This window comes from Anas acuta, chromosome 1 (assembly GCF_963932015.1).
Source record: "Anas acuta chromosome 1, bAnaAcu1.1, whole genome shotgun sequence".
In the NCBI taxonomy this organism is placed as follows: Eukaryota; Metazoa; Chordata; class Aves; order Anseriformes; family Anatidae; genus Anas; species Anas acuta.
In genome coordinates, this window is record NC_088979.1 from 151,391,033 (window position 1) to 151,417,058 (window position 26,026).

Sequence of the window (26,026 nt, forward strand, 5' to 3'; positions counted from 1 at the left end):
TGCCAGAAACCCCTAAGAGAGAGCAAACAGTCCTTATCTGGCAAAGTTTTGTGTTACTTAACAGCAGCGCAAGTTTAATGGCATTTTTGTTGTTGTTTCTGCTGCACACAAGGCATCATTTCTGGGCGGATCCTGTTATTAGCGTTGGTCCCCGACTATTTCTATCAGGGTGTTTGTTCATCTTCCCCTCGCCTCTGCTGTAGCCTGATTGCTAGGAATGGTGATTGCCAGCAACTGCAATTTCTTTAGATCTGAGGCCTCAGAGCACTCAAGGAAGAGATAAATATCCTTGTCTTAGCCTGCTGGCTTGGTGACCAACGCCAGAAATGTCACTTTCTTGTTTTCCTCCCCACCACCAGCAGTGCAAAGCGAACAAGGGCATCAGATTTCAGGAGCGCTTGGCTCAAAGGGGGACTTTGTTTGTGGAGGCGGGCTCGAAAGGGCGTTAAAAGGGCTGGCATCCCGAAGGGGGAAACTGAGATGACCTTCGGGTGATTTTCTGCCGAAAGGGCATCAGCGAAAGTTGGGCTCTGCGGCCATTACCCGGGCTCTGTAGCTCAGTGTGAGGGAGTTAACCAAATGTCAAAGTCCTTGCACGCAGGGAGCCCACGAACCACTTATCAGCAATGGCCACATGGTGGAAAAAGATCGCATAACGGCGGCGGAGACGGAAACATTTACGGTTAGTTCCCCTTCGCAAAGGGACACGCGGAGTCACCCACGCCTGTACCTGCAAGGAGCAGCCCCTCGGATGGGCACCAGGCATCCCGAGAAGTGATGGAGAAGCGCCTGCCCTCCTGCCGCTAGCTGGTACGTCCTAGGGGTAGACCCTGCAGGGTTTTAGCAGCGGGGCTGTGGGATTAAAGCCCAGCGCCCACCCGACACCCTGCCTGGAGGGGCTCGCCCACGCCTCCCACCTTTAGCACTGAAAGAAAACAGGCCCACGGAAATCTGAAAACACAGATGAAAAGGCTTTGCCTTCAAAGCCTTGCACCTGGCCAGGCTGGAGCACGGGGCTGGGGGAGGCACAAATATTTGCGGGGCTGACTGCATCGCTGAGGAGCGCGCGCTGCCTTCAGTCGCGAACGCACGAGTTTCTCGGGTAGCGAACGAGCTGGGCTGGGGCTCAGCTGTGGCTGGGCGGTGTTTTATCTCGCTTAACCCATCGGAATTCATTTGCATGCAGAGGTTTGGATTTTAGACCATTTAAGGTTAACTCATTGCAATATGGTAATCGGCTTCTTCCCCCAGGAGCAGCCGCCGGGGCTTAGGGAGCGCGAAGAGCAGAAGTTGCTCTGCGAGTGTGGGGCGAGAGGTTTCTGCCACCTTCGTGGCTGGGCTCGCTGCATCCCCGGGATGTCCCTGCAGAGAGCTCAGCTCCCTTCCCGGCCCCAAACATCGTGCCCAGAGCTCGATCCCTCTCTCCCCAGCAGGAGAGGGGCAGGAGGCGAGCGCACAGGGCACGCTCTGCGTTCTCGCCCTCTTCCCGCTTGCTGGAGAGCTCATCCGAGTCGCTCCGCTGAGAGATCCTCCTCGCTGCCAGGTTTGGTTGGACTTGGCCGGTGGATTCAAACCGTATTGTGGGCGGCTGATAGACAGGCAGATAGACAACGTGATCGTGAGAGCTTCGTTTCTGTACGAAATGGGGCTAAAAATGACTCCTCATCCCGAGGGAGCTTGTCCAGCATGTCTCAGTCTGAAGTATGCAAAGCAGAGAGAAAACACTACAGAGGCAGCAATGGGTAGGTTGCTAATTCAAGACCCACAGTCAAATTTCTCCCCTACCACAGACTCTCCGATTGGCCTCCAGCAAATCATATAATTTTTCTAATCCTCAGTTCCTTTTATGTAAAACAGAGCCAAAGGTTTGGGGTTTTTACCTTTTGGAGGTGGTAGGATGGCTACGTAAATTAAAAATGTTGAGGCGCTTGGATGCTACATCTAAGCCTACAGCCTCGGTCTGCTGCTGCCATCAAAGCACCTAAGATCATTAAAATAAAAAAAAATAATAATAATAAAAAATATGACTTCTGCAGCCTGGGTCCACAACCCCAGACCCACGTGGGTTTGGAAAGGAGATGCCGCTGGTGGTGGTGTTTCAGCCCACGCTGCACCACTTCTGCCTCGCTCTGGTCCAGGGTAAGAGTAGCAAACCCTTGTCTTTCCCCACACCAAGGCTGAAAGGCATGGATAAAATCCCCACCACCACAAATCCGTGTATGGGAGGTGCAGATGCCCCGGGGAGGCTGAGGGACCTGGCTGTGCAGTGAGGAGCGCTCGGTGTGGCAAACACTGTTTGTCACAGGACAGGGGAGCTGTGGTATTGCAGCTGCCTCTCTGCGCAGGGATGCTATTCTGGCTCCCATTTGTGGTCTGATGTTCCTGAATATTTGCAGTGGCTGGGTTAACCCTTTAGCTTTCTTTCTGTTTGACATGGAAAAAGTAGTGGCTGTCTTCAAACTGCTCAGGGAATAATACCTGAAGCAAGGGATAACTAAGGAGATCTGAAATTGCAATGCTTTCTTCCCATCAGTGTCCACCTCCCCCTCTGTGATGGGCGTTTGCTGGCTGGGGGAGAGGAATCGGAGCTTGCTGCCCATCCCTAATGGGATTTGTGCTCCCCGAGCTGAAATCACCCACGCAAGCAAGGCTAACGCCATCGCTTGCCAGCCCTCCCCCCAAAAAAAGCTGTCATGGACCCGACGCAAATTGAATCGTGGCTGCCAAATTCCCCTGGGGCTGCGGGAGCTGAGGGCTCCCTCCAAGCCCAGCTTTCTGCTGTCCTGGAGAGCATCCTCCCACGGATGAGAGACCTCATCCCAGTCCCGGAGATGGGGATGTTGTCGTCTTTGAGGTGTCTTCCCATCAGCATCATGGAGATGGAGCCTTTCAGGGTCCTCAGGGACTGGCATTGGTGTTCTGCCCCCAAATTATCGCTCTCATATGGCGAGAACTTCACTTGTTGTACCATTGTCTTCCCCCTCTGTCCTCATTCCTGTCCCCCAGTATTTCTGCAATGCTCCAGAGGCACTTTTGAAGCCAGGCCACCTCCGGGTGCCTGCAGCCCTCCTTCCAGCTGAGTTTGGGGAGGGGAAAATCCCCTATTGCTTCTGCAGTCTCTTTGTGCCAGCTCCGAGACCATCTCAACCTTGGCCTTAAAATTAGGATGGCCACTTCTCGGTTCTGACTGGGGAAGACGGTGAGGACGGGCAGAAGATGGGGCCGTGGGGCCTCTTCTTCCTTGGCAATCTCTTGCGGATCCCTGTCGGGATCCCCCGGGAGCCGCTTCCAGCTGCCAGGCAGCCCAGCTCGCCCATCTGATAACCGGCAGGTTGGAGAGGCGTTGGCACCGCCGCTTTGTTTTTGAGGCGCTGTTTTTCTAAATTTCCAGCAACTCGCGAGGAAGGGTGTTCTCTGGCACTGCTTCCTTTTGACCTTTCGTTAGCTCCCGGTCGCAGGGGGCAAGGTCCCACGCTCGCCTTTCGGAGGCTTCGCAGCCGTCTCGCCCGGCCGGGTTTGTTTTGGTTCTCCTTGCCTTTGTTTCCCTTTCCATGGATCGGCCCGACGAGAAAGAAAGCAGAGAAAAAAAAAAAAAAAAAGTTGAATTAAGACAAGGCAGCTTTTTTTTTTTTTTTGCTTTTTTTTTTTTTGCTTTTTTTTTTTTTTTTTTGCTTTTTTTTTTTTTTTTTTTTGCGGTTCGGGTGCAGGCGCAGGCTCTATTTCTGGCACCGCTGCAAACTTCCTGCACGTCGCCGGGCAAAGCAGCAGCTCGCACATCCCCACTTCTCCTTGCCTCCTGCATTAAAAAAAAAAAAAAAGAATAAATGAAAATAATAATAATAATAAAAATAAACAACAACAACAAGGAGGAGCGCTCCTGCCCTCCGCTCGCACCGGGAGGGATGCTGCCGCACCGCCGGCTTGGGCACGGGGGGGGGGGGACCGGCCTGAGGGGCTGCCCCACATCTCGGTGCGGGTCGGGGAAGCCCCCCCTGGGGTGAAAGCCCCCCCTGGGGGTCTCCTTTGTGCGGGGAAGGAGGCGGGGGGCGGCCTGGCCGCTGCCCCGGGGGAGGGGAGCGGGGGGCGGCGGCAGCCCGGGGGGGGCGGTCGGGCGCGCCGGGGGAGGAGACAGGCGGGGAGGGCGGCACAAAAGGGGCTGCTGCAGCCCGGCTCGGCTCGGCATCCCCGGCCCCAGCCGTTCCCCACGGTCGGAGGGGAGGAGGTAGAAGGAGGAGGAGGTGGTGCCGGGCCGCTCCTGCTCCGTTCCCTCCGAGGAGGAGGAGGAGGAGGAAGGCGGCGGGGGGGCTCCGAGCCATGCCGGGGGGCGGCGGAGGGGCCGGGGGCGAGCGGCAGCCTCGCCCCGCCGGGGGCCCGGCGGGCACCGCCGCTGCGCCGGCCGGGGGTGAGTGAGCGAGGGGCTGGGGGATAAGGGAGGGAGGGAAGGGAAAAAAAGGGGGGGTCGGGGGGCGAGCACCCTCCCCGCTGAAGTTGCCCCCGGGGCTGCGGGACCCCCCCCCCCCTTCCCCCGTGCTCCCCATTCCCCGCAGCCGCCACCTGCGAGTTGGGGCTGCGGCGTCATCCCCTGCGGGCATTCCTCCCCCCCCCCCCCCCCGCTTTCCTTCTCCTTATTTATTTATATGATCGCGTGTTTTTTATTTATTTATTTATTTTTGCTTTTTTTTTTTTTTTTTTTTTTATTTATCCCCTCCCTCCCCATAATCCCAGCATCCCCCGCTAGGGAGCAGCGGCGGCGGTGGGGAGGAGGGAGGCGATGCCGCCGGGTCCCCCCCCCCGCAGCCCTCCCCATGCCCGCAGCTGTGCCGGGGATGGAGGCAGCCCCCAGCCGGGGCACCCGCAGCCCAGGCCCGGCCTGTTTGGCTTGTGGGGGGGTCACACACACAGGCTGGGGCTTTGTGCCAAGCCTGCAGCAAGCGAGGAGTAACAGGAGTGCGTGCGTGGGAGGGAAAACACCCAGACAAATGCAGCGTGCGGGCAGCATCCAGCGGCCCTGCTCCATCTCCACATCTCCCCCTTGCTCTGTCTCTGCCCCAGACCCACTGCGAGCCCCCCAGGATGAGAGCTGGCTGCGAAAGGATGCGGGCACCCGAATCCTCCCAGCTCGCGTTGGGTTGTTTGTGGGCTGGGAAGAGCTGCGTGTCCCCGCTGGAGTGGCACGGGCTGGCGCAGCTCCGTCCTTGCGAGAGTTTCGCTCCCTGGGCGAGCGTGACAAGGGTGATGGGAAGCACGGCGGCTGCTGCGGCTCGGGACTTGCTCAGACAGCTCCGCGAGGGAGGGAGCGGGATGGAGAGAGGCACCTCTCCGTGCCTCATCCTGGGGTTTTCCTCCGGGGGTTTCCACAGGCTGTGTTTCCACGAGCTTCGCCGGGGAGCCCTGCTCCTTCCCAGCATCGAAGCTGGGGTCTTGCGCTTCTGCTCCACACCAGGACAGTGCTCAGGCCACGAGAAAAGCCCGCACAGGCAGCTCGGTGTGGGTGCCGAGCACCTCCCCTCCCAGAGAATGGCCCTCCAGTCAACGCCAAATCCCTCCCCGTGAGTGGGAAGTTCAAGCCCGTGAAAACACTCCGTGGCACGGCTGCTAACAAGTACGACTTGAGTCACCAGGAACCCCCCCCCCCCCAGCCCTGTGCAAACTGAATTTCAAATTCCCACCTACTCTTGTTCCTGCTTGCCCCATCCCAGCAGGATGTGAGTCAGCGGGGACTTTTCGGGGCCCCCTGCTGAAAGAGCAGCTACCCTGACCTGTAGGTCCCACCCTCAGAAGTGGTGTTCAAGTCCAGCTGGAGCCCGTGACTCGTTAGCCACTTCCAAGTCCTGGTTGCTGCCAGCTCCTCCAAGAAGAGCTGGAATCACACAGGACCTACCATTGCTTGACCCTTGGACTGCAAAGAGCTGTCCTGGAGGGGATGGAAAACCAAGGAGCTTCCCACCCTCCAGCACACCTCTGGTTTCCAAAGCTCCCTGAGCACAGCCATAGCACCTGCGCTGCATTTTCAGCCTCAGTAGTAGTGCTGGGAACATCATCCGAGTGAGAAGCAGCCCCGTGAGCTATTCCTGGGGAGCCTATAGAGATATAAAGCAGGCTTTGAACGAAAGCCATCGCCAGCTGCCCAACAGGAGCGAAGCTGGGAGTCCGCCACCGTGTTGTCATCGAAGTCCCGCCTAGATTTATGGCCCTTCTACGCCCTCAGGTGATTTTGCAGCAGTGGTAAGCAATCCACTGCGAGGTATAACATTCCCTCCCCGTGAGGACTCTCAGTTGTACCTGCACGGCTTGTTTATTAATGCTTTGGATACAGCAATTATATCCTTAGGAGAGGGGAGGGGTTTGGATTTGCTGCAGGTGCGCTTTCTTGCCTCGCTCCAAGTGCAGTTGCCCAGCTGCTGCCTCACCCGCCTGCACACCTTGGCTCTGAGGTGCCCAGAGCATGAGGAGCTTGAACCAGATGGGGTTTGGGGGCTGAGCCACGGTGTCCCTCTGTCCTTCCCCGCAAGTGTCGGTAAGGTTGGGGAAAGAACGAGCTGGCTGCGCGGCACGCAAGGATCGTCTCAGTGAGGTGGTGAAGGAGAGGAGGTGGAAAATAGTGGGTGTATTTGCACTTCAGGAGATGGCCACGACTGCGATCGTCTATCGAGAGCACTCGTGCCCAACAGGGGACGGGAATAGCTGCTCTGGGGGCTGCTGCGCTGTTGCAGCGGGTGCTGTCGCTGGCGAGCTCGCTTGGGGAGCGTCCGTGTGAAGTTTGTGTGCGTGCGCACTTCCCGTGCTCCTGGTGTTTATCCTTCCCCTGCCGTTCCCACGCACAAGTGGTTGCATACAGCAGTGACTTCGTGGCCTGCCAGATGGCTGTCACATGCCTATTGCATGTCTTCGAGGGCCGCTTGCGTGACGGGCTCGGGTGGGTGTTCGCTGGGTGCATGCGGGAACGCACACGAGCCCTGCCGGGTGTGCTTACAGGAGAGCGCTTACCCTTTGGTGGGGTTTATGGCTGCAATAAATTTGGCACGTATAAGCAGCCGCCGGGTGCAGGAGTTGGGAGTTGGTCGGGACAGCAGGTTTGGGTGTTATTGTGCGTGTTCATTGCATGAAGGACACCTTTGCTCAGGCAAGTTCCCTCCCTTGCTTTGTGCTGTCAGCGAGCAGAGATAAGCTCTCTCTCCTGGCGGGGTGGACAGCTGAGTTTTCAGGGTGTTGTGTCTGAGCCTCCTCCTGTTTGGAGAGCAGCATCTTTAAGGTGCACCTGCTATCAAAAAATTGATTTTATTATTTTTTTTCCCCCTCCCCTTGTGCACTGGGTTGTGAATGTGGAGGAAGGAAGCACGGGAATTTGGTGATGGATGGATGGGGCGAGCCGGGCCAGCCTTCATTTCTAAAGGCTGCTTAGGTTTTAGGTGGGGTTACTTGCTCTAAAATGAGCCCTTTGTACATTGTTGGAAGCCGTGACCCAATCAGTGGGACGTAGCTGGAGGAGGTGGTGCTAACGAAGGCTGGTACAGCTGACAATAACTCCGGCAGAGAGGGCGGCAGGGGGGGGCACTGGCTGGCACAAGAGGCCTCTTCACATGGTTAGGTCAACGTAAGGTGCTGGGAAGGGCTGGTTTGAGTTCTCAGCCCTGACTGGAGAGGTAAGAGTGTGTGGCTGGTTGGCACCACCTGCTTTTCCCCACTGTCACCCGTCAGTCATGCGACAAAGCCAGGCCCCGCTGCATTTCTCCCGATGACAGGATGGCATCTCGTGGTACTCCACCAAACCTTAACAGCGGGGAGTGAAAGGGGAAGGTGTGCACAGTGCGGCGCAGGGGGACACGGGGTGCATCCTAGGAATGCCGAGTGTTTCCACCCGGGATGCTCCTGGGGAGGTGGTGGCACATCTGCAGCGCACATGTGGGCTGTGCTGTCAGGTCGGTGCTGCAGGCTGGCCTTGAGGAGCCTGAGCCTGGGTTGTAGGCGGTTCTGGGTCAGGTTTTGGGGTGCTTGGACAGTTTGGGGAGCAGGAGCGGTGCTAGTAGCAGCCTGCACCGCCGCTCTGACATGCAGCAAGAGCACCCCGTGCCTGTATCCCTCTGAAATGGACTCTGGCTGCAGCCCTCGGGAAGACAGAAGCGCGATTTCTTCACCTTCCTTTTCTGATCTTTGTCCCCCCTGCAGTGCAAACCCTATACTTTCCCCAAGCTGCTCCTGAGCACAACAGGTACCTCCAAATGCCTGGATTGGGGTGGATATATTTTTGTGTTCAGAAACTTGCCTGGTGTAGAGCTGACCGGTGAAAGGGAGTGCAGCTCTGAGCTCTCACCAAGCGGGCTGCAGGAAGAAAAAGCACGAAGGGATCTGGCTGCCTTACAAAAAAACAAGGGCTTGTTCTTGAGCCGTGATTTAGGAAGTGATTATTCTCGGCTTGAGGATAGCAGCAGTCACCTGAGCTGCTTGCTGTGGGGGCCTCAGCCTTTCATACCACGATAACACCCCCCTGCAGTTGAATAGGCAGCTTGATGAGCTCGGTTAACATTTCCTGTTTCCCCAGCGAAGGGAGCGCCCGGGCCACTGTCTAAATAGGCTTTTTGCAAAAAAATCCTCCATGGCTGTGGTGTCTGAGCAAACTGAGCTCTGCCAGAAGTCTCTAAAGCAACATCTGCAAGCGGTGGGAGAGGTGGATGTGACCCTGCAGAGAGGGGGAGAGGCAGCGGGGGCAGCTCCTCTTGCTGATGAGCCGGTGCAGTGCCTTTTATTAAAAAGGTTTCCTTCCAAGAGCCTCAAAGCAACCTGTTAAGCTTCTCTTAATTAAGCAAGCCCGTTAGCTGGAGGTAGAAAAGCTTCGCTCCCGTTTCCCAACCGGGGAAACTGAGGCAAGGAGCAAAGCTGGGACGTGCCCAGAGCAGCATAGGCAGGGGCTGAGCACGAGGGCGATGACCCAAGCGTGGCACTTCTTGTCCTCGCTTTGCTGCCGGCCATCTCAGAAATCCTGAGGGATACCCGCGGGCTGGGTGCGGGTCCTGAGGGGTTATTGCTAGCTTGTAGTCACTGCTTGCACCCTGCTGTCCTCATCACAGCTATCGCCTCCTTGATCGCCTCCCTGCCATTTTTCCTTGGCGTGCAAATCCTTGCGGATTGGGCCAGGGTCAGTGAGCGTAAGCAGACTTTGTCATCCCTGTGAGGGTTTGGGCTCGTATTTGTCCCGGGGTGTTGCCTTGTGTGTGTTTTGCATGCTAGCAAAGCCTCAGTGAGCGGGTTGGAAGCACGTTGAGAGACCTGATGCAAATGAAACCCACCGCATAACGTCTTTGGCAACTGTGAAACCTGTGATCTAAGCGCAGGTATCTGCCGCGCTGACTTTATCTGCGTTAGGATCCCCTGTTTCGACATTCAGATACTGGAACCGCGCTGAGAGCGAGCGCGACAGCGTGGCAAACAGGCAGGGGAGGGAGTCTCTGTCTCCTAGATGCTGAGCCCTTTAAGAGAGAAGGGGAAGGTAAGCCAGAGCCCTGAGATTTTAAGCGGGTTGTGCTGAGGCTGAAGAGAGGGCTATGGCAGCGCTTTCGGTTCCTCCTCTGCCAGAAGGAAGGCTCCTAGCTGGGCGCCAGGGAGAAGGAGGAGGACAGAGGCCCGTGCAGACTGAGCATGTTGGGCACGGACGCATCTCGGAGCCTGCGGGAGCTGGAAGAGGTAGGGGCTTTGGAGGGGCTCGCCCGCGGAGGGGCTGGAGGTGGATGGTGCTGCTCAGGGGGTCCTGAGCTCAGGGAGCTGGCTGCGTGGGGTAAATCAGGAGAGCGGTGACCAGCACGTGGTTATCAATGACCCCACTGCTGAGGGGAAACCTCAGCAGCCCTGATTTTTATTTTTTTTATTTTTTTTTAGGGAGGCAGCATCTCCCTCGGGCAAAAAGAGCGGGGCAGAAAAGCGGGGAGGGGATTCTATCTTTCAGCTCAGCCTTCCCCGCGCGTTATTTGTGCTAGCAAAACTGTTTCCTCCTTGCTGCCTCCGGAGCATGTTCAGTTCCCTTTTCACCTGCCACGGCAGCCCCTCTCTCCTTTCTGCCTTGCGTGCAAGCAAGTGGCACCGCGCAGCCTGCCCTGGAGGGGCCACGAGCTGCTGCTTTTCCCCTGGTGCCGTGCGAGGTCTCTGGAGAAGAGGTGGCTCAAAGGAATTGCTTTTTTCCCCCTCGGTGCAGTGTCCCCAAATACCTCCTGTGGTGCTGTTTGGCGCAGGCCTGACCGTAAGCGAGCGGCCGTGGCGTTCTGGTAGATGTGCTGCTGGCACGGAGCCTCGGTGGCCTTGAAATCCCTGTGCAGCAGCAACTTTAGGAGCAAGGGTTGACCACACCTGCGTTCAGCCTGGCCGGGGGGGACGACGGGATTGCTTCTGCATAATTTAGTAGTCTCTTGAATTATTTATAGTGCAGTTGGGCTCTGGAACAGAGCCTCCTTGCTTCCCATGAGCGCTGGGGGTAGGGGGGGGCAGGGAAGGGGAGTTTGTCAGGCATCCAGGTTCGCTCACTTCGCGATGAGGAAGTGCTGTGGGTTTCCTTTCTGCCCGTGTTTGCCTGCCTTTGCGCAGCCGAACCGCATTGTAGATGTTTCTGCTGAAAACAACAGGAAAAAAAAATAAAAATGCAGTTTTGGTTTCTGCGCCCTTCAGGTGTGGGGTTCTGCCGAGCATCTCTGTGGCTTCCTGAGTTCAGAGTGCTGCCTCTGCAGCAAGGAGGTGATGTCAAGCTGGAGACGGCGAATCTAGTCCTTGGATTTGGTCCCTGACTCAATAACAGGGCTGTGCCATGGATCTAGGGCAGGGATCATCAGCACTGCTCTCTGAAATATTCAGAGGCTTGAGAGCTTTTAGTTTTTGAAGGCCCGTGTTGTCCTGCCAAAGTGTTTTTTTTTTTTAAGCTTTGGCATGACACGGCACATCGGATTTTACAAGAGAACATCAGGACCCGTGGACTTGAAAGACAAGGTGATCGAGCAGCAGCCTGTACAAACAGCCCAGCTGAAATTCCCATCATTTCTCAGTGACTAAACCCTAAAGAGCACCCAGTTGAGGGCAGAGGGGGGTTGGGGTGGCTTTTTTTATTTATTTTTTTACAGGCTCTTGCAGCGGAGGAGCATCACGAAGATGAATTGCTGCACGTACTGCATGCGCTTCATCCCCGTTGGCCCTCTGCCTCGTGGTGGCAGGTCGCTGTGCCGTGCAGATGGGATAATCCTGCTCCTGCTTAGGTGGTCCTGGTCCCTGGGACGTGGCCGTGGGCTGCTCTGCATTGCGTGTCCTTTCTTTACCACTGACTCTCACAGGGGTTTATACACTAGCTTTTAGTGCCTTCCTCTTCTCCTTCACTTCTGGCCCAGCCGGGCAGCTGATTTTGTCAGAAGCAGAGTTCAAGATAAATGTTTGTGTTATTGAAGACCTGAAAGGGGAGGGAAAGGGAAAGGAACTTGGCCTGTAATCAAGAGGTGGTGGCAGTAAACCGCACGCTCTGTCCTTCCGTTGAGCAGAAATGCTTGGCTTCCCTGTTTTTGTCCACATGCTGTCGGTTTGTGGCTTCTACATTCGGGAGAAGCCGGACATGTAATCACCAGAGGTCCCTCAGCCAAGCTGTGCTCTCCCACCTGACCATGGCCTGCAGCAAACCCCTTTCTTTCATTACACAGCTTTACCTCCTGTTGGGGAAGCTGGCAGCTGGCTAAATGCAAAAATTCCTCCTCATCTTTCCCCGAGAAGTAAGGTGATGTTAGGGAAGAAGAGAAGTGGTATCGAGGTCTGTGTGATGCCCAGGGTGACCTGCGCTCAGTCCTGGGCGCTCAGCTTAATCTGGAGATCAGGGTAGTGCTCTGCCTAGTGAAAGGGGATGTTTGCACAGAAGAAGTAAACATATTGTTGAGACCCAGGCCTGCTGCAGTGCCTGTAAACGAGATCCAGCCATCTGCGGGAGGCAGAAGAGAGATTGATGTGACCCCGAGCTAAGTGCATTAGGAGGCTTTTGATTTCATTCTGGGAAACGGCCCCTTTTCGTGGTGCCATATGCCTGCTACCGACACAGAGCCGCTACCGGAGATTTGATTCGCGTGGGTTTAATCCGAGGGGCTGCGATGCTGCAATCAGGAGGATTACACGAGCAGGGGGCCGTGTCTGCACAACCGGAGCCCGGGGTGCTCTGCGGAGCCCCGTGCCCTCTGCCTGCTCCAGAGGTGGGTGCCTGGGTTGGTTCGCTTCTGCCTTGGGGGAAGGCGTTGGAGAGCTCCCCGCCTATCGGCGCTTTCCTTCCGAAAATAATAACCAAGCGAAGCGGCAGCGGGGGATCCAGGCGGCACTGTGTCGAGGTCTTGCCTAAGTCTTGAAAGAGGAAATGAAGAACAAAGGCAGAAGAGACAAATAAATAAGGGTCTGTTCTTGGTCCAAGAAAAATTCCCAGGGGTGGGTGTAACGTTCTCGGGAAGATGCAACGCTCCCAGGGCTGGGGCTGGGTTTTGTGAAATAAAATGAAAGGGGAAAGAAGGGGGGGGATCAGGGGTGGGAAGGGGAGAGAGAGACACCTTAGGGAAACCTCTCAGCATGGAGCCAGGTTTCTCCATCTGTTCCTGGTGAAGAGGGGTTAATGCTTTTTGCATGGGGTTGGCTGGTCACCAGGCATTCAGAGAAGAGGGGGGACCCGGGGGCTGCCAAGCAGGACCCCTGTGGCCTGAAAGAAGGGGAGGAGGGGAAGGAGGAGTCTGGGAATGCTCTTCCAAGCAGTAATAGATGGGCTACTGTGGGAAAATGAGCACACTGCCAAACCCCAAGTGGTTGGTGATGGATGGGGGAGGAAAGAGGGCGGGGATGGAGGGCCAGCTCTTCGCTGTGGCCGCCAGGATCTCGCTGCTGCACCATGGCCTCTCTTTATTTATTGTCTTTCTGGGGTTTAATTATTCCCCTCCTCGACCGAACTTGGAGAGCTTTTATCCCGGGGATGCACAAACAACTGCCACCCATTCCAAAATAGCTGGAGGCAACGTGGTTTCTGTCTGGGTCTGTGTGCTTTGCCCGTCGCTGTGGCATCAAGTGCTTCTTGCTTCATTCCTTCCTTAGCTGCCTCTCTCCAGCCTGCAGGAGATCAAAATCGCCCTGCTCTTGTCTGCTCAACCTGCACCTCCCAGTTCCTCGGGCTGTCACCCAGTCCCCGGGAGCTCTCCTGCTTTTCTTTGCTCGCTTGCATGGTCTGGTGCGCGTCTGCTGTGTGCCCTCATCCTCAGCTCCGAGTTTAATCTTGGCTGCTCATTTTGGTGCTGTTCTCAGGATTCTTGACTTGTATCCTGCTTGCTTGACATATGTGGACTGCCTGCCAGGGTCTGCTTTGAAAGCAGTTGTCTGCTGCTTCTTCCAGATCCCTCTTTGAGATGTTCTTCTTTCCTGATGCTGCCAGGAGACGTTATCAAGCTCACGGCAGTTGAACGGGAGCCTCAGTGGAGGCTTGGTTAGATGAACCGTGCTTAAAAATTGTCCCAATTCTCTAAGCATCTGAGGATGTAACTATATGAGGATGTGACTATGAGAGTTTTGGTGAGAAGTGAACTGCTGAAATCATTTAGGAAGTTTCTGCTGGTCAACTGCTTGTTCCCATCCCTAGGCACTTCTCGAAATTTATTTACTTTTAACTGAGATTGGCTGCTGATTCGGGCTTACAGTGCAAACTTTGATATGATTGTACTGACATTGGAATGGTAGTGAGCTGTGATGGTGGTGAGTGAGGGAAGAGAAGCTATGAAGCCACGGCCTGTGTTTCCACACGCATCACTTAGTCTGTGAAAGCACGATTTTCCTTTATCCTCTGATGAAATGTTTGTTTGTTTGAGGAGGCAGTAAGCAGGGCTGAGGAAGAGTCCTTCCAGGATATCAGGTGTAAGTGAAGGAGAGAAGAAGGTAGAAGTGCTGTTTTTCCTTTAGTGGATAGTTCTTAGCCTAGTGGTGCTAAGGAATTAAGATTGTGGCTTCTGAGAGCATCTGGAGGATCTGGATGTACCGAGGCATCTCGAGAACGATGGGAATCCCTATGGTGGGACTGGCCTTGGATGGGGAGAGAAGATTAGTTACAAGGGAGCCTGGTACAGCTGAAGGACACTAAGAAGAATATTTGTTAGATTCCAGTGGAGTTAGAAATCCAGCTTGAAGGTTCCTTTAGCACGCAGTGCTATACCCTTGTGATGTCCAAGTACTTGGATAAAATTAAATTGTGTCTCATAGGCCCTTCTTGGATTTCAGTAGAGTTTTCTAGTCTTCTCTGAGCAGATCTTCTTTTAAACCGGGGGCTGGAGAATTCTATAATTATGCTGCTATTAGTATTATGGTAGTTACTGTAAGAACAATCTGTTCAAGTGGAGGGATTTATAATGGACTCTGAAGGTGTTCAGATGTTGGTTTATTCTGGTGACTTCTGGAAGATCAGTCTTGAGACAGAACACCATCAACAAAGATCACTTCATTGCCAGGTCCCATCTCTATACTGAAGGTTAAGAGCCATGTACCTATCTTGCTGTGGTTGGGGATGTGGCATCTAAGATAACAAAGTCTTAGTGTCTGGGCCAGCTCTTCAGTAGACTTTTTGAGAACAGTCAAAACACTGAAAGCTCCTGGAAGGTGTGGAATCCAAAGGTATCGTGCCTCTAGGAGGTGAAGAGGTGGGCAGCCATGGTACTTAAAATAAATAAGTAAATAAAAGGCAAAAAAGCTGAGGCATCTCCACTGCATCCGTCTTAGTTTCAGTATTTAGCAGACCATAGCTTTTGGCTTGTAGCCCTTCAGTTTCCTACAGAAGTGCATAGGAAAGGAGACACCTTTTTTTCTCTTTGAGCACAGATGATGGTGGTCGGCTGAGGCATTGCTAGGCCTTGGACACAAACCTGGTGCTTGGAGTTGACATGATGTATGCCATGTGTCCCCCTTCAGTGGGAAGGGGAAGGCGATGATTTGGTTTCTCAGTTGTGCTCTGGCCAGTTGTGCATGGCCTTGTGTAGATTCACCCTTTAGTTGTTTATTTTTTCATCCAGCTTTCTTCCTGGTTTGATGACACCCATTGGTGAGCAGATGGTGTCTCTGGAAGCCAACTAGATGCTATGGCCATACCTGGTTGAGAGCAGTCACCTTATGTCTCCCCTTGCCTCCTTGTTGAAAGGGAGAGAAGATGCTTAAGACAGAGCCTGGTTCTCCCTTTGCCTGACCTTACTTGAAGGGTAATTGTACTGGATGTCTTGCTCCAGCTGATTGTGCTGGCAGTGAGTCAGTGGCACCTTGTGGTCGATTGCCTCAAAGCTGCAAAGGAAATGCATAGCATGAAGTATTGCTGTTTTGCATTGGTGCTGCGGGCAGTAACTCTTAATGAAGGTGGTGGAAAAAATAATACGTTCCCTTCCTGAACCTTGCTGAAATTTGGATGGAAGTGGATGCGGACCTGCCTGTGTTCTAACCACCTTGTGCTGTGACCCTCCCAGAATTTCCTGCTAACATCCTCATAGCTCGCAGTCTCTGAAAATCCTTCACGTGAGAGAAATGCTGAGCACTACCAATGTTCTGGTACATCCTGCTTCTCTCCACTTTCCCTGCTGCTCAGCTTTGTAGGATAACTTTCTCTTCTTATCCTTAAGCACAGTCAAGTTCTGCTGTCCTTGAGCTAATTACATTTAATTTGTAAACAAATAGTAGTTTAAATATTTTTCTTACTTTTGTGGGTGTTTGCAGATCAAAAGTAATTAGAGATTCTGGTGTGCTTTGAGATACTGTGACCTTGATGTATGATGTGACTCCTGTGCCCCATGAATGGATGGTAGACCTGTCACTAAAAAAAAAAAGTGAAGGATCTGTTCATGTTTGTCAGTAGCTAGAGCAGAGAGACAGTTTGGCCCTCACTGTGAGGTGGAGGATGGAGATCATGCTGGATTTTATTTTGCTGTGTGGTAGTGATTCTGATTTGAATCATTGCATTGTGTTGAAGTGTCTGAGTGATGGGCAAATATGACACCGAGTGGGTCTTAAGGGATAACTCCAGGCAGAGGAGATGGGCATTTCTGTTCTGGGGAGTGGGAACTAAAAGCTTCTGTTGTGGCTTGTCCTCAAGCGGCTTTTTCCCCTGTCACTACAGGAGAGGTCCAGAGAGTCTTGAGTCCTGTGCCCTAGCATGCCAGAGGCTGGGGTGTTGTGCATCCAGCAGCCTGTTGCATGGCCTCTTGCCAGTGTCCTCCAGAAGAGAACATTAAGATGGGTGGCTTGCCAGCTCTTAGCTGTGCATATCTTTCTCTCCTGCTCCTTGAAATCAGGATATGATTTCAGGATGGTATAAATTAACAGGTCACTTGATATAATGGCAAAGTAAAACTGTAACAGGTGCCTGGGAATAACTCATGTGCACTACTCTGAGCTATCTTCTTTGAAAGCCGTTCCCCTGCATGGCAGAGACATACCTTCTTCAAGCAAGGAAATATCAAGGGTGGTCCCTTACAAAAAGAAGCTTTCGGCTTCTCTTGCTGAGGCTGAACGTTGCTGAAGTTGTTTATAATTGTATGTTCCCTAAAGAGCTTTGTCTTAAAGGAGCTGACTGTCCATGCTCCTCCTGACTTTTTCTTCTACTTAAACATAAAACCAACAGGGGGGAGGAAAAAAAAAAAAAGCTTTAAACCTGACAGCAACTTGATCTCTCTCCCTGAGATCAACTTTACTCTTTTTCTCTCCTCATTCAAAATTGTCATAAGGGAAATCTCTTCTTGCTGTTTTCTGTGTTCCTGGTAACTGATGGCTGCTTTGTGACAGAGCAGCTGGGGTTTCTTATGACAAGCTGAGATGTCTCCCTGACTGGTACCTCCTTTCTCATTTCAGCCACATATAAATGTTCTGGATGGGGAAGGTGGGTAATAACATTTTCCTCCCCTGCTGGCCTTTGTCTCCAATTAGCCACCACTCAAAGACACATCTTTCTCTGCAGTGCTGATCAGAGGACATGGGAAGGGATACGTGACTGATTTTTAGCATCTCAGCCCACCCAAGGGTGGATGAGCTCTCTCTCCACTCCCTGTCAGAGGAATCCCTGGCATGTGAGAATGGAGTGGGTCCCAGGGAAGGGGTTTTGAAGAGGATGCAGCTTCCTTGCTTCCCTCCTTTTAGGAGGGGGGGGATAGGAAGCGGGTTCATGTTCCCGCTCCCTAACAAAGGCAACCGAGCAGTGCAAATTGCCTCCTGGGAAATGTCGGCAGCAAAACAGCAGAGGGTACTGCAGGGCCAGCTTGCTTTGGCAGAGCTGCAGGGGAGGGCTGTGCGCACCAGCCCGGCTCTCCCAGACGCAGGCTGCAGTAGCAGGGAGGCAACGCAGCCGAGCACGGGCTGAGTTTTGCTCGTGGGTGAAGAGCTGCAGAGCCGTGAGCTGAGCCTGACAGATAGTGGTGTATGCAAATGTCAAGTGAGGAAAACATGCTTTACTTCCTAAAAACGTGCATCCTGCTATGTTGACACGGCACACGGGATCCCAGAAAGCGAAGCAGTTTGTTAAATGCCAGGAGTTAGAACCTCTGTCTGGGATTTCCTGTGGCATGTGGAGCATCGCAGCCATCTGGGAAGAAGATGGAGCCCTGCCGTGTGTGATTCCTTCAGCACTCGTCCTCTGTGCTGGTCCAGCCCAGAGGATGCTGGCTGCCGTGTATTTGTGTGTCCCTTAGGAGCTGGAGTGAAGCCAGCACTAGCTGGCAGCCATTGGGATTGCCTTAAGGGAGCAGGCCAGCTCTTCTTGCCTGAGCCTCAGCAACCTGATGTCTTGAGGTAATGCCTCAGAGCAAGCGCTGGACACCCCATCGGACAGAACTGCACTAGTGTACCAGCAAGGGGTGTCTTCTCCTAGCAGCCTCTGCTCGCTTTGTCTTTTCAGCTTCTTCCCAAGCCCTCCATGGCACGGCCACCACGGAGGTGGCCGCCCAGGAGCTGGGCTGTGGTGGGTGTGGGAGGTGGTGGGGGTTTGCATGGTGGACCCCGTGAGTAGAGGCACCATTTCTTCTTGGCACCATTTCCTCCTCCTGCCCCAGGCCTGACAAGATGGCTTCCCGGGGTGCACCAAGCCAGGATCTTGCCCTTGACCCATGCTGTGCTGTGTCGAAATCTCTCAGAAGCCATAATGAACATTAAGAAATAGCAAAGCTGTAAGTTTTGTGCTGGCTTCAGGCTTGCAGTCCCCCTTTTCACGCTGAAACAACCCCGTTAACATGGGAGTCCTTGTGCCACTGCCGAAGCACAGGGGGCAGCGCCAGTGAATGGCCTTTTCTCACAAAAAAAAAAGCAACTGTGAAGTATCTAGAAATGCTTGCTGCTGAGCTGAAAGGCATCAATATGGACAACCACTCTATCAAAGTCCATGTTGGAGCCCTCAGTTGGGAGCCCAGATAAGTTTTTCCTTTGGGCAGTTGCCATCTGCCTAATTTATGGCTTTTCACTTCAGCATTAAATTCTCCCCAGGTTAATCAGTAAACGTGCCTTGCCGTGTTTCACTCGCTCCCCTCGTGTGCAGCAGGAGCGGGCCAGGCACTGCTCCCCGCCATTCCCACCCAGGACGCACGTGGGCTGTGGGGAGTCCCAGAGGGGACAAGGGGAGCGCCCTGGCTTAGGGCCGGGTGCTTGGTCTGCCTCGGGGTGCCACGTGGGGTTTATAGGCGACGGCACGGAGCGTGGCGTGCGGACCTTTGGCCTGGGAAAGGAGGTGCTGAGGCGTACGTGTGGGCACAGGACTGTGGTGGGGATCTGCTGTAGAGGAGCACGTCACGTTGAGGAAGAACTGGTGGGTTTCTTGGGTGTGGAGGGAGCTCTGCCTGCCTCCACGTGGGGAGTTTCGTGCTTTTGAGGGGAGAGGCAGCCTCTGCTTCACGTAGGGCATTTAGGTCACCTTGTTCCCCTGCCTGTCTTCGTCCCAGCCTTCCCTAAACAGTGGAATGCAAATGCCTTTCCTTGATCTCCGTGGTGAAGTATTGACTGAGGTTGTGTTTTTTTTTCTTTCTTTCGTCATTTTTCTGGATTGTGGTATTCAGTCATTTTTCTGCCTGACAGCAGCTCCATGCTCCCGGCATGGGCTGGAGAAAGGGAGGTGGTGGAGGGAGAGGATGAAGGTTGTATTTCTTGTTGTTCAAAGGGCTGAGCACCACTGGCTTCGTGCTGGCTTGACATGGATCAATCACAATGGCACTGCATTACCAGCGGAGACAGCGAGGTGGTTTTTTATAGCCTCCTTGATCCAGATGCAGAAAACCTCACCATCTGGTCCAAAGAAAATTAAAAGCAAAGGGAGACATCTGGAGACGTAGTGGACTTGAGAAAGAGGGGAGGAGAGTAAAAGCAATAATCTTTTTTCTTTTATTTCTTCCCCTCTCTGTTCCCTATATGGACTCAGCTAGCATTTCCTAGGAACAAGGATTTTTTAGGGTGTGTGTTGTGAGCAAACATTGGAGAGATCTGGGGAGCGTAGGTGTTTTCCTGATCTTGGCAGCCTGGCTAATGATCTTAGTCCCTTAAGACTGCCTCTCTTACGCTGGTTGAGTTTCAACTGCGTTACCCTCTACTCCCTCTCATCCCCCCTGCTCTCTGCTCTCTCTTTATCTTCCCCTGACCTCCTGGTGATCCAAGGCCTGAGGAGGCCTGCGTTTGTTTCTGTCAATGGATGAGGACAAATCAGCCAAGTGTGGTGAGTTCACTAGATTGTGAAGTCTTGTTTTTCTGGATTTCCTGTCTCTCTACCCCACCAGCAGCACCTTTCCTGTCTTTATGAGATTATAAGACTGTAGCTGATCTAGAAGAGATTCGGCTTGGCATAACCCAGCCAAGGCAAGAGGCCCGCTGAAGTTGGCAGAGGGTGGGGGGAGATGTTTTGGATTCAAGTCTTGAAAGATGCATGCTGAATTTGGACTTTCTGGCATCCCCAACTTGTCTTCCTACCAACGATAAACTTTTTGCACCCCGGTAACTACTGACCATGACTTTCCTTTTGGTGGCTTTTCCACAGGATGAAGATGAGACGCCATAAGCTCTTTCTGACTCTCTGCATGGCTGGTCTCTGCCTCATCTCCTTCTTGCACTTCCTGAAGGCCCTTTCCTATGTCACCTTCCCCCGGGACCTGGCTTCACTTAGTCCCAACCTTGTCTCCAGCTTCTTCTGGAACAATGCCCCCGTCACGCCGCAGGTTAGCCCTGAGCCGGGGGGCGCAGAGCTGCTCCGCACACCCCTGTACTCCCACTCGCCCTTGCTGCAGCCCCTGCCTCCCAGCAGAGCCAGCGAAGAGCTGCACAAAGCCAACTTTGTGCTGCCGGAAGACACGACGGAATATTTCGTCCGCACCAAAGCCGGTGGCATCTGCTTTAAACCAGGCACCAAGGTGTTGGAGAAGCCACCCACGGGAGGGCGGCCGGAGGAGCGAGCGGATGGTGCGGCCTCGGGGCGGCCCGCTCGCAAGCCACTAAGCTCCCAGACCAAGCGGCGCAAGTGGGTTGAGTGTATGTGCTTGCCGGGCTGGCACGGCCCCAGCTGCGGCGTTCCCACCGTGGTCCAGTACTCCAACCTGCCCACCAAGGACCGCCTGGTGCCGCGGGAGACCCCCCGGCGGGTCATCAACGCCATCAACATCAACCATGAGTTTGACCTGCTGGACGTCCGCTTCCACGAGCTGGGAGACGTGGTGGACGTCTTCGTGGTGTGCGAGTCGAACTTCACGGCCTACGGAGAGCCGCGGCCCCTCAAGTTCCGCGAGATGCTCCTCAACGGCTCCTACGACTACATCCGCCACAAGGTGCTCTACGTCTTCCTGGACCACTTCCCTGCCGGCGGCCGCCAGGACGGCTGGATCGCTGACGATTACCTGCGCACCTTTCTCACCCGGGATGGCGTCTCTCGCCTCCGCAACCTGCGTCCGGACGATGTCTTCATCATTGACGATGCCGATGAGATCCCGGCCCGCGACGGCGTCCTCTTCCTCAAGCTCTACGATGGCTGGACGGAGCCCTTTGCCTTTCACATGCGCAAGTCGCTCTATGGCTTCTTCTGGAAGCAACCAGGCACCTTGGAGGTGGTCTCGGGCTGCACTATGGGGATGCTGCAGGCTGTCTACGCTACTGACGGCATCCGTCTGCGGCGCCGCGAGTACTACACCATGCCTGGCTTTCGGCAGTATGAGAACAGTACAGGACACATCCTGGTGCAGTGGTCGCTGGGCAGCCCCCTCCACTTTGCTGGCTGGCACTGCTCCTGGTGTTTCACCCCGGAGGGGATCTACTTCAAACTGGTGTCAGCCCAGAATGGGGACTTCCCCCGCTGGGGGGACTACGAGGATAAAAGAGACCTCAATTATATCCGGGAGCTGATCCGGACTGGTGGGTGGTTTGATGGTACTACGCAGGAGTATCCCCCTGCTGACCCCAAGGAGCACATGTATGCTCCCAAATATCTGCTCAAGAACTACCAGCGATTCCACTACTTGTTGGAGAACCCGTACCGAAAAGCGGAGGGGGCTGGGTGAGACCACTGGGACTCGTGTGGGAAATCAGAACTTTTGCAACAAAGGGAAAGAGTCGGGTGTGTTTTGTCTGTTTCTTTTTTTTTTTTTTTTCGATTCCAGGTGGGGTGTGCCATTTCTCCATGGTCTCTGCTCTCCCTTCCTCCCTTCTCTTCTTCCCGGGGTAATGCCTGGGGACACAAATTCCTCGGTCAGCTGAAGGGAGGCCTGGGCAGGAGGAGGGGAGAGGTGCAGGACCTAGCCTGGTGGTAGCATAAAGACTTCCCTGCGTCTCCTGGACCCTTCCCGCTGGCTGGGGAGAATCTCTCTGCATCCAGCTGGTGGGTTTTCCTCCAGGGGAGGCTGGGAAGGTCTGCTGGGGAGAGAGGGCAGCTGTTCCCATCCATCCTCGTTCGTTGTGGATCGGAGCAAGCACAGATGTGAGTTTGGGCTACTCAGTGAGCGTGTGAGTCAGCAGGCACAGACTGATGTGAGTGGTCACGTGTGTAGATGTGTGTCACAGGCATTTTTCTGGATGAGTGAATGTGCAAAAGCATCTCAATATGCATTTATTTTTTTATATACCTCTCTATTCAAAGTACTTGGGGGGGAGGTAAAGCCTTCGCTTCCAAGGTGTTCTCCCCAGTACACAGCCTCCTCCCACAAACTTAATGCATCTGTCCTGGGCTGCGTCTTTGGCCTGATGCTTTACCAGTCCTGGAGCAAGCAGATGGGAAGCAGAGGAGAAAGCTGACCCTTTTTTTTTTTTTTTTAACTCCTTTTTTTCACCCCTGCCCACTCAACGCTGCACTGGCTTGGCCCACAGGAGCTGAAGCATCTTCCCTGCCGTGTGTGCTTCTCTCGGGGCGGGGATAAGCTGCAGGGGGATTAAATCAGATGGTGGGAGTGTATGTTTACAAGTGCATGGTTTCCTATGTGCATGAGTGCTAACATGCATGGTTTTGGGATGCACGTGGGTGTTTGTTACCAGTAGTGGGAGGGAAGGGGGCATAGGCTGGGCTTGGGTGTGTATGTTGTCAGGAAACGGTGAGATCCATAAGCTGTGATCTGTCTTGGCATGGATGACGTTTTGGGGAATGCATAGGAGAGGTTCAGGGAAAGCATCGTCTCCGCTTAGCAGTGTGACATGCAGACCTGTGTGCCTCTTCAGCTGCCTCTGTAGCCTGTTGCAGGGCTGCTGTTTACACGTGCTGGCCATCCCTTCTCACCATGGGGGAAAGGAGAGGGGAAGGGCAAAGCTGAGTCAGCGATGGGTGTCGTGGGGAAGCACAAAGCATGTCAAAGCATGGGACCCACCTGCCTGCTCTTAAGGTGTGAGGGAACTCACGGAGAAAGGGGCCATGGGAAAACTCCCCTTGGGGCCAAAAACCTCTTCTGGGATGATCACGTAATCCAGAGAGCATGTGCAGCCCACGCTTTTCCAGGCTGGGGATGTAGGATGATGTTACTTGCAGCTGGTGGGCCGCTGTCCACACGGAGCTTGCCACCGAGGGCTCTGGCCTGTCGCTGTGTTGGATTTATTCAGCCCATTGAGCAGGCAGGCTGGCGTCTCCACCCTTACGACCCTTCCTTAGCAGATGGCTTGACGTGGTGCCCAGAGCCTGCTCTGTGGTACCAAGAGGGTGAAAAACACGAACGTGCTCTGTTAGCCGTACAGTGGAAATATTGGCTCAGCTTCCAAGCAAAGAAGCGAGGGTGGTGTGGAGGAGGAGAGTGTTGTCATAAGGACGAGTGACCCTGACATCAGGACAGCTGTGCAGAAGCAGGAGGGTTTCCATTGCCATTAATTCACTCCATCAGGGCTCTGTTTTCTTGTTGGCCGGCCTGTTCCGTCCCTTGTGCTTAAATCCTGTCGTTGCATCTCTCTCTTCTCTCCTATTCCCTTCTCTATAGAAGGGAAAAGCATGTACAGAAATATCTTGATTCCCTAAGAAGGCTGAGGTTAGAACAGCGAGATGATGAGCATCTTTCTCTGATCAAACTGAGTTCATCTTAGTTCCTTCCCCATCTCATGTGCCATGATGCCTCTTTAGAAGAGCTGAGGGCCCCTCTTTTTCTATGCTTAAGTCTCATTTCCATCGATGGGGTAAGGCCCTCGTCTCTTAGCAGCATCAGATGAGGCCACAGCTGCGATATCTGGATCTTCTATTCCCAAAGTACTGCCTGTTCCCCTCCTTCCCCTCTCCTCCACTATTTGTTCCATCGTTCCCCTTCTGGGGGAGGAGGAGGTCCTGCTGGAGCGGGGTGAGAGCGGCGCTGAGGCTCTTCTGTGTGACTCTGGCCCTGTCCACCCCCTGGTCTTTCTTCACTTCCTTATTCTTAGGAAATTAAATTTAAAACAGGCTTCTGTTGTGGAGGGAGGAAGGGACTTTACAGCTGAGATGCATTCTTTTTTTTTTTTTTTTCCTCCTCTTTCTCAAGAATTGTTTAAACATTTCTTGATTGAAGGCCAGCCCAGTTACTGTTCCTGTTGTTCCTGCAAACTCCATGTTTATTCCCCGTGGGGAGTTAAAGTGCTTGGGATTAAAAGTCCTCCGTCGCCTCCCTTGAGGGATGGGGACTGGCGAGCTGACTTTTGCACAGCGATTTCCCGAGGTGGTGGCTTGCCCTCTGCGCAGCTTCGCCTGACCCAGACACTGAAGTTGGAGAAGGGAAGGACTAAAAAATCCCTGCCTCGGAGCTGCTTGTTGTATCCAGCACCCAGCCAGGGACGGGCAGGAGAAACCAGGTGGTTTTGTGCCTGGAGGAAGGGTAGACGTGCTCAAGTCCAGTCTCGCTGTTGCTTTTTCTGCTCCCTGTGTCCTGCTGAGGTGTTTGCTGTTCTGTGGCCTGTTCTTTTGCGCCTCTGTGGCAGATAAACAAAGGGGACCTGGTGGCCTCCAGGTAATGCATGAGTCAGGCTGGGGGAAGAGTTGGTGCAGAACGGGTATTGGTTCCCCCAGCGCCTCTTTTTGGTGTCCCCGTGGGCTGGCGGTGTCTTCTCCCCTCCCGAATGCCCCCCGGGCTCTGTCCCTGTCCCCCTGCTCCTGCCAGCAACCTCCGTGGCTGCTGCGCCTCTGCACTGTGAAGCCCCGTGTCTGGAGTTTCTCCTGCTCCTGGTAGCGGTCACTGGAGGTGAAGAGGAGAGTAAAAGCTCGTCCTGCCTGACCTCAAGCCTTGGTGGAAAAAAAAAAAAGGAAAAAAAAAAAAGAGGGAAGTGAGGGGTAGAATGGATCCCGAATCCCTCCGTTGTTGTGTTTACCCCACCTACCAAAAAAAAAACACATTTATATCGCTTCTGATTTCTGAGGCATGGGACAAACTTGCTCTTTCTACGGAAAGAGAGGGGGAGCTGGAGGTAAGGGGGTTTCAGGAGGGGCTCGAATCCAGCACCGAGGAAGGAGAGCTGTTTCTGATGCAATACACTGACATTGAAGGCTTCGGGGACTGCAGATAATGGTTTAAAAAGGGAACTGAAATACTCTGAAACCGAGAATTCAAACCACTGTTGCTTTTTTTTTTTTTCCTTCCTGTGAGAAGGATGATGCCGTGTCATCCCGGAGGTGGCCCAGCAGCACCCCCGAGGCTGGGGTCCACCTGGACCTACTGGTGGTGTTGCCACTGGGGTGGTGGCCCCAGAACACCCTGTTTTGGCAAAAGGACGTGTGGACTTGCCAAAAAAAAAAAAAAAGAAAAAAGAAAATTAAAAAAGAAAGAGCATCTGCAAAGCTCCTTTCCACTCTGTAATTTATAAACAGCAAGTAATAATGAACTTTTTGTAAGGATAAATCAAATGTACATTCTGAAATCATTTTCTCTGTAAATGGTTGGATTTCATTTCACCCTTAAAGGGATGCTTAAAAGGAGGACAAAATAAAAATTAAAAAACAAAAAAAAAAGGCAAAGTACGAAAGGAAACCAAGGCGTGTGCGTGTGGCAGCTTTTATTTCTGATTACCTGGCAGAGGAGGGGGGGGGGATGCTGGAAAATGGAGCGAGAGAGTTTGCTCCTCGACTTGTGTGCCCAAATCGGACCTATTCTTCTGCAGGCCGGGTGAGTATGAGCACACACAGCGATGCGAGGGGGGGAGCAGCATCTGCCCGGCGCTTTTTGGGAGAGCTGGTGGCTGTGGGAGCCAGCATCGCTCACAAATGGTCCCTCACCACCATCTCTTCCCCGTTGCATCCTCTCTTCCAAATCCAGCTGTGGAAATCCTGGCGCCCCAACCGAACCCTCCCCGCTGCGGAGATGTTTCTCTGGCGGCTGGCTTTCTGCACGGTGTGTGAAAGAACGTGACCTCCTTGTTTTAGCTTATTTTTAAACCCACCTCATGTAATTTTGGCTGTTCCCATTACTCCCTATCGAAGCCCGGTCCTGCCCTGAATCCTCCCGAGCACCTGGCCTCAGCGGTATCTCTGGCGAGGGCCATTCACCAGCTCACGTGCAGCCTACAGTACGTCATTTTTGTGTGTTTTTAAGTGCCTTGTGCTTCGGGTTCATTCCTGGTCCCATTCAGAAACAGCACCAATAAACATTACAGG

General features: G+C 53.8%; 1 protein-coding gene across 8 annotated transcripts; it reads left to right on the forward strand.

The window, feature by feature from the left end:
- The first annotated feature begins 653 nt into the window (after positions 1-653).
- MGAT3 (beta-1,4-mannosyl-glycoprotein 4-beta-N-acetylglucosaminyltransferase) lies at positions 654-25,407 on the forward strand. 8 transcript variants are annotated; one of them, XM_068666608.1, is made up of 3 exons: positions 4,237-4,402; positions 10,899-10,965; positions 20,003-25,407. In XM_068666608.1, exon 3 carries the CDS (start codon positions 20,004-20,006, stop codon positions 21,507-21,509), a length of 1,506 nt encoding a protein of 501 aa, XP_068522709.1. In that variant the 5' UTR covers positions 4,237-4,402; positions 10,899-10,965; position 20,003; the 3' UTR covers positions 21,510-25,407. The 8 variants fall into 8 exon arrangements, with proteins under 8 accessions (XP_068522717.1, XP_068522709.1, XP_068522671.1 ...); XM_068666616.1 differs by lacking the exons at positions 4,237-4,402; positions 10,899-10,965 and adding an exon at positions 654-810; XM_068666570.1 differs by lacking the exon at positions 10,899-10,965 and having other exon boundaries at positions 4,241-4,402.
- The last annotated feature ends 619 nt before the right edge of the window (positions 25,408-26,026 follow it).